Source organism: Phalaenopsis equestris, unplaced genomic scaffold, assembly GCF_001263595.1.
Source record: "Phalaenopsis equestris unplaced genomic scaffold, ASM126359v1 Scaffold000768, whole genome shotgun sequence".
NCBI classification, from domain to species: domain Eukaryota; kingdom Viridiplantae; phylum Streptophyta; class Magnoliopsida; order Asparagales; family Orchidaceae; genus Phalaenopsis; species Phalaenopsis equestris.
The window spans coordinates 144,769-156,565 of record NW_018165208.1 but is presented as its reverse complement, the minus strand read 5'-3'; the positions used below and the strand labels follow the sequence as shown (position 1 = coordinate 156,565).

The window sequence follows — 11,797 nt, the reverse complement described above, 5'->3', positions numbered from 1 at the left end:
TTTCCCTGTGCATCAAAAGGTGTATTTTACCTTTTATAAGTTAGAATGGTGGTATTTTTGAAGTGATATAAAAGATTTGGGTGGTATAAATATAAAAAGCAAAGTATAGGTTTTAGATATGTAAATACATAGGAATTGGGTGGTATGTATGTAAATGTTCCGTTTTAGTTATTTCAGCTAAGATATGAGAACATTTTTCTTTGAAATTGATCAATTAAATGTAGGCTTCTATTTGGGATTGTTCGCGTAAAAGATCTCTTTAGATATGTATTTTGTAGAGGGACTTTACATCAAGTGCTTTATCTACATTTTCTTACAAATTTCTATAGGACTATACAACAACAACAACAACAACAAAACCTTTATCCCGCTAAGTGGGTCTGCTACATGAATCCTTTTTCTCCATTGCGTCTTATTGAGCGTCATATTTTTGTTTAATTATAATAAATTAAGATCATTTTTTATACAATTTGCCCAAGTCTTCCTAGATCTACGTCTGCCTTTCTTAACATAAGTCGAATCTAATTCATCTACTCTTCTAATCGAATCATCAGTTGGTCGACGTTTAATATGGCCAAACCATCTAAGACGACTCTCTCTAATTTTGTCCGTCACTGGAGCTACACCAACCCTATCATATATTCATTTCACATTTTTATCCCTAAGTGTAAAGCCACTCATCCACCTAATCATTCTCATCTCGACAACACTTAACTTAGTTTTATGCTTCTCTTTTAAAAATCAACATTCAACGCCATAGAGCATTGTATGTCTCATTACCATCTTATAAAATTTTTGTTTTAGTCTAAGCAGTACTTTTCTATCACACAATAGGCCCAAAGCATTCCCCCACTTCAACCAACCAACTTGAATTCAACTAATAACATCCCCATCAATATCACCGTCACTTTCAACAATATACCTGAAGTATGTTCACTCCTTTTAATAATTTGATCACCCATAGTTACATTTTTGTCACTAGAGCTGCTACTACTAAAATTACATTCCATGTATGCAGTTTTTGTTCTACTCAAACGAAGGCCTTTTGACTCCAAGGTAGACCAGCATAATTCAAGTTTTTCCTGAGCTTTTTCTCTCGTCTTATCCACGAGAAAGATATCATCAACAAAAAGCATACACCAAGGTACATCCTCCTGTAATTGTCCAGCATGACCATCCATAACTAAAGCAAAAAGATATGGGCTTAAAGCCAATCCCTGATATAAACCAACATAAATAGGAAAATATTTGGTCAATCCTCTTCTGTTCGAACACAAGTAACAACTCTTGTATAAATATCTTTAATGACTTGAATATAAGTCATATCAACACATTTCTTCTCAAGAACCCTCCAAAGGACCTCCAAAGGATATCTCTTGCTCCAAAGGATATCTCTTGGAACCTTGTCATAATTTTTTTCTAAATCAATAAAATCATATGTTGGTCCTCCTTATTATCTTTGAACTTCTCAATCAAACCTCTCAATATATGTATAGCTTCCATAGTATTCATGCCCGACATAAATCCAAATTGATTATGAGAAATCTTAGTAATACATATTAACTTACATTCAATTACCCTTTCTCATAATTTTAAAGTATGACACTCAACTGAATTCCTCTATAGGACTATAGATTGTGTAAAATAAGGCAATTCCTTAGTTCTGCACTTCCTGAGTTCATCATTATTTCAATGGTGATCATCAACCATAGTGTAATTGACGTGGGGATCAGGCTGAATCGACTGGTTCAACAAGTAGGGTCCCATTATAGCAGAGAGGTTGGACCGGCCGGGTATCTTTTGGGTGGGAACTACCGCACCACCACCCCCCTCTTCCTATTTATCTTATTATAAATATGATGCTTGCTGAGTTAGGGTTTACTTTTAATTCTAATTTCAAATTTTTTGTCTCCAGGCATTTTCCCTTGCTAGGGCTTTGGCTGTATCTTTCTTCGAGCTGGTGACTATGTCCACAACTTCGTCCACATCCCACTTCCCCAAATCCAACCGTCCGCCCCCAGACCCCTTCCCTTCCACTGCTTCAAGTCGCTAACCTTCCCCACCTCTCTTCCCTGATTCTTAGCCACCAACCACCATTCCCTCCTTTCTAGAATCCAGCTGCCAACCCCCTGCTCCCTTCCCTAATTCCAGACGCCGGCCACCTCCCTGTTTCCAGTCGCTAGTCTGCAACTCTCTCCCTTGTTTCTAGCTGCATGCCACCTAGCTCTCCCCTGTTTCTAGCTGCATGCCACCTAGCCTCTCCCCTGCTTCCAACCACATGCCACCCAGCCTATCCCCTGCTTTCAGCCGCCAGCCACGCCCTTGCCACAACTGTCCACGGATATTCCTACCCGGCCCTAGTCTAATAATATTGATGTTTGTTGTGTTTTTGGCTTCCGTTTGAGTCTTGATTGTAACCCTATATGTTTTGAGTAATAATATTTTCTTCCACAATTGCGGTTTAGGTTAACTTTGATATTAATAATCCATATGAAAGTTGAGACTAATTTCTTACATGTATTGCTTTTCCTTCTGTAAATTCATATCATTGCCTAAAATTTAGCTATGATTTTATATATGGGCATCTACATACATAACACGCAATCCTAATATATTTCTGTATCTCACATCTAAACTTTCATAGTTACACACATGGAACTCAAGTCTTTATCATTACATAAAAAATAGCACTACTACCACTTTTTAAAGGTGAAATACGCCTTTTCATGCATAGGTTTAAAGCACTAAAGTGGTATGTATGTAATTATGAAGTTTAGGCATGAGATATGTAAATACATAAGATTTGTGTGCTAGGTATGTACATTTGCCTTCCATGTAATTTGTCTAGTTTATTGGCTGATTAACTTACTGATATTCCTTATAGCTTCCGGCAACTCTTCATCCTGGCGTTACTGTTGTCATTTGTCCTCTCCTTTCATTAATTCAAGATCAGGTTTTTACTTTGAATGTTAAATATGGAATAGCGGCAACCTTTCTGAATTCGCAGCAAACTACTTCAGAATCATTGGCAGTAATTCAGGAACTTAGGTACAATGTCTTGTTTGGAGCTCTATTGATGTTTTATTCTTAGAGGTTTTAAGATGTGTTGCATAATGATTACTACACTAACAATAGTTTTTGAACACTTTTGTTCTGTTGATTCTGACAGTATTTTTAGTATTTTCACCCAATATTTCATAACAAATGTAAAGAAACACTGTTCGTCTTATAGGGTTTTATTTCGGTGGATGAAATCAGGCTGTATTAACTATATAAAAATTAAACTTCGGCAGTTGGGTAATGATTTTTGGGCGATGGTAGTAGAGCAATGGCAATCGGACGATGATGATCAGAAAATTACGGTTGGGCCATGGCTGGGGGACAATGGCAGTTGGGTGATGATGGTCAACAACAATCAACAATAGTGGTTTTTGATAGTATTCCTCAATATTAATCATCGCAGAGGGCTCTTGAATTTTCTTAGATCTCTAAGCTCTTTCCAATAAGCAAGTCACTTTCATGTGGATAATGGGATCTTGTTATGGTATATGGTGCAAATTTTGGGTAATAATAGCAAAAAATCTCAAACATTTTATTTTATAATTTGTCTTAGTATTTTTATTATAGGCGATTTTTTCAACATTTAAATGCTCTACCGATATCGGAGCTAAGTGATTTTGGGCTCATTAGATTTCTCTTATCGAGATGTTTGTTTTGATAAATTTTCTTATGTTGTATTAATCATTGTGAGGATTAAATCTTTATTGTAATGTCTTTGTGCATGAAACTAGGAGTTTCTATACTTTGAATGAATTGCAACTTAGGTGGTGTTCTTAAAACTTAATAGTTAGGTGTGATTGTCACTAACTCTAATGCGTTGAATGAAGTGCATCATCATCATTAACCTTGAACCGAGCATTTGGAGTTAGTTTTATCAATCCTTTATTTTATTCATTCCTAATAAGTGCTATTTGAGGAGCTGAATCATGTCCTTTACAATTTCTATTCATGGAAAGTTAAGTTTACCCATTTCTAGTAGTCTTCTGACGCTTTATTTTATTTACTCTTTTAATGATTGCATTATCTATCATTTATTAAATCTCCAAGTCACAAAAATATTTTTTCAATTACAATTTTTTTAATGTATGTCACTCCAGCCAGCTTTCTTGTATGATCATTCTTAACATCCATCTTAAGATTTTTGTTTTTTGTCACTCTACTTAGATATCAAAGCATTTTTTATTGCTTAGCATTCAATTTCATCTGCCTAATTAAAGTTTTATAATTATTTTCAGCATCATGAACTATTATGTTGTAGCAGATCATATTAGGTTCATTGTAGTCGAGCCATCCATGATATAGGCAACTCTTAGGTGTGTTCAATTTAGTATGGTTTAATGTAGCCATTCCTCAAAGAGTGGTGCAATCCTTTATGTATCATTTGGGGGTGTCAATTGACTTGAAACACCAACTTGACCGGTACTTGAATAAAAATTTTTAAATTCAGTTTGATCGGAATAATTTTTGGCTTAGTTTTACGCTAGAAATTCTAGTCCATTTAATTTTTCGAGTTGGGTTGACCCACCAACTCAAAATTGACCCGATAACCCAAAATTAACTCTAAATTGATCTGCCAACTTGAAATTAACACCATATTGACTCAAAATTAACCCAAAGTTGATTAAAAAATGTCCCAAATAGCTATTGTGCCTTATGTCAAATGGGTTATTGGGGTCGATGATGCAGGCGCCGAAGTCACGCCCGTGTGGGCGCTTCAAACCGAGGGGCTAGGACACTGGTTGGCATCGCAGAAGCGGTAGTAGGGGGATCGCGAGAGTGAGAGATCTCGCACGATGGCTAGATGGATCACACAAACTATCACGATCCATCCATGACATGACAAATCTACTGCTTTAGGGAGTGTTTTTTGGATTTATTTTTGGCTTCCCACTCTCTTCTATTGTGTAGAAGCTTCCTCCGTCAGGGGGAGCCTATAAATTGCGGTACCCTGTGTGTGGAGAATCAGTTGTAGTGGTGTTGTTTTCTGATTTCTTGGGAGGAGTCTTTTCCCTCTTGTTGGGGTTGTATCCGACGATAAGTGGTGCTTCTATTGTATTCTTTTTCGAAGTGTTGTTGTACACTTTCAATCTTTTTCGCTCCTCCTGAACCTTCTCCTACCACTCGCCTTAGCCACCTACCACCCCATATTTCTCCACCACTTTGCCGCCACCCTTACGTTCCTCCATGATCTCGTCGTCCAATCTTCCTACAACCAATCGAACACCATCCCAACTTACCAAAGAACCACCCGACCTTCCCCATATTTCTCTACCACCCCGCCGACGCCCCACCTCCTTTGGGCATCTTCCTACATCCTTAACCTGGGATTTGTCCCTTATTGTAATTCCTTTTTATTTGAGTCGTGTTGTAATCCTATTTCTATATTAATAAAAATTTACTTGTGTATTTCACTGTTCTTTCTACTAGTTTCGGTATCATTTGGTATTAGAGCTAGCTCAACGCTAGTCCTATCCTAGGGTTCTTCTACATCTGCCCCTATCCAACTCACCTCCTTCAATTTTTTTTTCTTCCGATTCCCAACCCTAGCCATGCCACCATGGAGAGATACTCCAAAACGGACCCGCGAAGAGATTCAAAGAGGAATTTGTTGTCTACAAGGGAGATTAACAGAGTTGGATGGAGGAAACCAGGAAGATGTTACCTTTGATTGTGATTGGGAGAGTCAAAGGGAATACAGGGAAGAAGAGATTAATCTATTCCATAGGGAAGATCACAGTCAGGAAGAATAATCGAACACGTCGTTTTGTTATCAAATATCAAAGGAGGCTGAGAGAAGAAGCCCCTTATGGAGTCAGCATGACTTTGGCATCAAGATGAACCTCCCAGAGTTTGAGGGAGGCTTGAACCTCGATGAGTTTATCGACTGACTGCAATTAGTCAAATGTATCTTCAAGTATAAGGACATACCAGAAGACAAACAAGTCAAGCTAACTGCAATTAAATTAAAGAAGATTGCCTCATTATGGTGGGAAAATTTACAGAGGCAGAGGAGGAGAAAAGAAAGTAAGAAGATAATTTAGTGGGAGAAGATGAAGAAGTCAATGTAGAAGAAATACCTCCTACCATAGTATCTCTGGACTTGTTCCTAAAACTTCACAACTTGCAACAATGAGATCTTTTAGTTGAAGAGTTCATGACCCAGTTTGACCACTTGCAACTAAAGTGCAAGCTAACAGAGCCAGAGGAGCACATGATTGCCATATACCTTGGGGGTTTAAAACCCGTTATTAGCAATGTGGTACGACTACAACCATATTAGATTTTGGTGGATGTATAAACACTAACCCTGAAGGTGGAGAGGCAACAGAAGGAAAGCAAGCAACAAACATCCTTCAAACCAATATCGTCAACCAAGCAGTCACTTGCAACTTCTAAAGCCGACAAGTGTACCTCGGGAGGAATAGCAAAATTGGACAAGGATCTGATAAGGCGGATCAGCGTGGGAAGAAGTCTGAGAAATGTAGTTCCTTCAATACAGTGCCAACCAGGAAGCGTTTCAGGTGCCACGACTATGGTCACATAACCTTCAGCTGCCCAACAAGTTGTCACAATGTCAAGCAAATCAATGAGGAATCAGAGGAGAATACTGAAGAAGAACTTCAGCTCTACGGAGATGAAGGAAAAGCATTAGCCGTTCTGCGAATACTACAACCCGAACAAGAGCGGGGCCAATCCTGGTTAAGACATAACATTTTTTGCACCAAGTGCACCTTCAAGGGTAAGGTCTGCAACATGATTATTGACAGAGAGTTGCGAGAACGTGGTGTCCACATTCATGGTGAAAAAATTAGGATTGTACTCACAAAAGCATCCTTAGTCATATTCACTTACCTGACTGAAGAAGACAAACGAGATACATGTAGATCAGTAGTGCCTAGTTGATTTCTCCATCGGAGATCAGCTACACAAGCAGGTATGGTGTGACATAGTTCTTTTGAACGTCTGCCACATTCTGTAAGGAAGCCCTTGACAGTTTCATCGTAAGACTCAACATGACGGGTTCAAGAACACTTATTCTTTGAAGGAAGGGAAATGTATCGTTTTACTAATTGCTAAGGATGTAAAAGGCGAGAGCGATACAAAGGCAACATTAGTTCCTCGTACCACTTTTCTGTAGTCAGCTAGAGATACCCCTGTAACACTAGCATTTGTTTTGGAAGAAAACAAGGAAAGAGCGATATCAGCACTACTGCAACTCGCTACAGGACTTTCAGGATGTTACGATCGACAGCTTAATAGAGGGATTGCCGCCATCGAGGGACATCCAACACACCATAGACATGAGCAGAGCTCGTTGCAAGATTAAGACATGCGGAGTATGAAGAATTATAATGGCAAGTGCAGGATCTTATTGCAAGATAATGGTAAATGTGCATCGACAATCGGGCCATCAACAAGATTACCATTAAATATCGATTCTGCATACCTCACTTGGTGATCTCTTAGACTACCTAAATGGAGCCGCCATCTACTCCGCGATAGACCGCGCAACAGATAACACCAAATACGGATGAGGCCAGGAGACGAGTGGAAGGCCCCCTTTAGGATGCAAGATAGACTTTATGAGTGGACTGTTCTGCCTTTTGATATATCGTACGCATCTAGCACTTTCATGAGATTAATAAACCAGGTATTCCGACGTCACATTGGAAAGTTTGTCGTTGTCTACTTTGACAACCTTCTAGTATATGCCAATCGGAGGAGGATCACTTGCATCACGTGAAGGTAGTATTTGAGGTATTGCAAGCTGAGCAATTATATGCCTATCCGAAGAAATGTCACTTCATACCAAGCCAATTATGCTTTCTGGGTTACATCGTGTCTAGTGCAAGCATTTAGATGGATCCCGTAAAATAGAGGTCATTATCAGTTGGGTTGTACCACAATCATTCACCAAGTTGAGGTAAGTTTTGGGACTGGCATCCTTCTCTCAAAGATTCATCATAAGCTTCAGCACTATCACCTCCCCTCCGATTGAACTTCTGTAGAGGAAGGAGTTTGCTTGGACAACAACATTTTAGGACAATTTTGACACACTAAAAGAAAAGGTGACTCAGACACCCGTGCTAGCACTACCTAACTTCAGCCAACCTTTCGAGGTAGAATGCAATGCGTCCGACGTAGGGATCAGAGCAATACTAAGCCAGGGAGGACACCCCATCGCTTTCTTCAGTGAGAAGTTGAACGAGTCCAGGAAGAAATACTCAACCTACGACAAAAAATTTTATGCATCGTAAGAGCTCTGGAACACTGAAGTCATTACTTTTTACCTAACAAGTTTACACTATTTACATATCACAAGGTCCTAAAATTTCTCAACAGACAGAGCAAACTAAAGGGACGACATGCTACATGGGTGGAATTCCTAGCCTCATTTCAGTTGGTGCTAAAACTCAAGGTGGGAAAGTAGAACCGCATAATAGATGTATTGAGTCGTCGACACCTATTGATCACATCATTGCAGACTTGACTTATGGGCTTCGAGGTCATAAAGGATCTATATGAAACTGACAAAGATTTCAAAAACATATGGGAGCAGTGTCAAGAGAAGCCAACAGGGCAATATGACCGCACAGATGGATATTTGTTCCACCAGAGTCAGTTGTGCGTTCCCCGATCCTCACTATGAGAGGCCATTGTCCAGGAAAGCCATAGTGGAGAACTAGCAGGTCATTTCAATAGGGACATGACCCTCGCCCTCATAAGAGAGCATTTTTTTTTGCCAAAGCTGACAAAAGATGTAGAACGACATGTCAAGCAATGCATGATTTGTCATATGACAAAGACAAGTTGAGAATGTCGGATTATACACTCCACTTCCAGTACCAGAGGCACCGTGGGTGGACGTCAGCATGGATTCGTGCTATGACTTGCAATGACTTGAATGAATAAAGATTCCGTAATGGTTGTAGTTGACATAGTCTCCAATATGGCCCACTTTGTGCCCTGTCACCGGACACTAGACGCTTCTCACATCGTCGCTTCAGGGAGATTGTAAGGTTGTACAGGATTCCCAAGACCATCACCTCCGTTAGAGACGTTAAATTCCTGAGCCACTTCTGGAGGACACTATGCGGAAAGCTTGACACCAAACTCCAATTCAGCTTGATAGCGCATCCATAAACAGACGGATAGACAGAGGTAGTAAACCAAAGTCTCAGTAATCTCTTGAGGTGTTTCGCAGGGAAAAACATAAAATAGTGGGATCTTATCTTAGCCCAAGCTGAGTTCGCCTACAACCGATTCATCAACCAAACTACTGGACAAACTCTTTTCGAGATTGTATACGGGCGCAATTCGCTCACACCACTTGAATTGGTATCGCTCCCGCCATCTTCGGAAATCAGCAAGGATGCCGCAAAACGAATTCACGAGATTCAGAAGCTCCACGAAGAAATTGGCAAGAAAATTGCTAAGCATATTAAAAAATACCAGGCACAGACAAATAAATCCAAGATGAAAGTAATGATTCAAGAAGGCGGCCAAATATGGATTGGGTTGAAAAAGGAAAGATTTCCTGCAAGATCATCAGGGAAAGCTTAAGCCAAGAGCAGTTGGATCATTTAGGATACTCCAAAAGCTAAGTTCAACCTGTCCGAAGACTACAACATTTCAACCAAAATCAATATCGTTGACTTAAAACCATACTTTGAAGAGCTTGTAGCTTCGACGAAAGAGTTCGAACCTTTCCCAACCTCGATAGAGACTGACGCTAGGACCCCGCTTGACATTGCAAAAGGGGGAGTAGGGGGATCGCGAAATCTCACGAGGGCGAAATCTCGCGAGGGATCGCGAGAGCAAGAGATCCGCGCGATGGCTGGATGGATCATGCGAACTATCGCGATCCATCTAGGGCATCACGAATTTGCTGCGGAGTGTTTTCTGGATTTTTCTTGGCTCCCACTCTCTTCCTTTTTCTAGAAGCTGCCTCCGTCAGGAAGGGGCCTATAAATTGTCGTCTTCTGTGTGTGGAGAGCCAGTTATAGTGGGGTTGTCTTTTGATCTCCTGCGAGGAGTCTCATTGCTCTTATTATAGTTGTATATGACGTCAGGTAGTACTTTGGCTGTATCCTGCTCCGAGGTGGTGTTGTAAAATTTCAATTTCTTTCGCTTCTACTTTCGACCCTTCTTCTACCACTCCCCTTAGCCACTTACCACCCATATTTCTTCACCACTCTACCGCCACCCATACTTTCCTCCACAACCTCGGCGTCCAGTCTTCCTACAATCAACCAAACTCCATCTCAACTTACCCAAAAAACCACCCGACCTTCCTCATCTTTCCCTGTCAGTCCGTCGACGCCACCATTGCCTTCAGACATCTTTCTACATCCCTAACCGGGGATTCATCCCTTATTGTAATTTCTTTCTTTTTGAGTTGTGTTGTAATCCTATCTCAATATTGATAAAAGTTTACTTTTGTGTTCAAATGTTCTTCCTATTAGTTCTGGTATCAGTCGGGCTTGGCCAACAAGTTGAAGTCGGGTAGGGTTTGGGTTGAATTTTTTGACCCGTTAATTATTTGGGTAGAGTTTGGGTTAAACAATTTTGAGTCGGGCAAATCCGACCTGAGAACTTAATTTGACACCCTATTTATGCTTTCGAGCTTTCGAAGTTTTTTTCCTTTTAAATAATATGTCCCATGCAAAAATAACGTAAATTCCATTTATTTGTTCTCTTTGCATAACCCTTGTTGGAACAGATAACTGAGGGTTCGTTTGGGGTGACTATAGCTTTTTTAAAAACAGTTGTGAATTTGTGGAGAAAGTAATTTTTTCAAAAGCTATTATGGGCATTATAATTTTTTATTTTTAATTTGACAATAATTGGACAATAATTTTATTATAATTACCATACACCAGCAAATCTGCATCAAAAAAATTTAAAAGACACCACCAAAAAGAAAAAAAAAAGTTAAACGAAGGCATGGGCAACAATCTCAAAAGTGAGAAGGTGAAAAAGCTGCCCAAACAAATTGTAACAAAGCTTCCCATCCTGTTACATGCATATCACCATTTTTGTATTTACATATCTAACACCTAAACTCTATTTTTTATGTTTAAACCATCCAAATCTTTCATATCAGAAAAAAACATTCCATCATTTTAACTGTTAAAATGGTAAAATACACATTTCATGCATAAATAAGGTGGCATGTCTGTAAACATTTCTCGCCGTTGGCATGGTTCTCCCTTCTTAGGGTTGTATCCAAGGACAGATGGTGCTCCAATTGTATCTTGCTCCTAGGTGGTGGGCTTCTTTACAAATCCTCTCCGTATTTTCCTTCTCAGCTCGTTGCCCTTTTCACTATGCGCCCCACCTCGGCTCCAGCTACCACTAGTCTCCCGCACCCACCTGCTACCTACACCGCCGCCACCATTCTTCCAAACCACCCTCATCTACTCCACCACCCTTCTAGCAGCTCGACTTGCCGCTGCCTCCCCTTCCTGCAACCTTACTTGTTGTTGCAACCTTCCAAACCATCCCCACTCCTGTTGTGCAGCCGGGGTTCATCACCTTCTCCCTCCCTAGAGGCTCGTTTGTGCTTTGTGTTATTTTATTTCCATTTTTAAGAATCTTTGTTGTGATTCCTTAAATTTTCAGTAATAATATTCACATTTGATTGTTTTTTTTTGAGTTAACTATGATATCATTTAGTATAGAGCTAGCCTAACTTTAGTTCTATCCTCGGGTTTTCTAGCATCTGCCTTAACCG

General features: G+C 39.8%; 1 protein-coding gene across 1 annotated transcript in view; it reads left to right on the top strand.

Moving 5' to 3' along the window:
- Positions 1-11,797, top strand: part of LOC110031106 — a 59,224-nt gene that overhangs the window by 39,328 nt on the left and 8,099 nt on the right. The window contains exon 9 of the mRNA XM_020734151.1: positions 2,885-3,048. Coding sequence (XP_020589810.1) covers positions 2,885-3,048 — 164 coding nt within the window. The remainder of the gene's footprint in view (positions 1-2,884; positions 3,049-11,797) is intronic.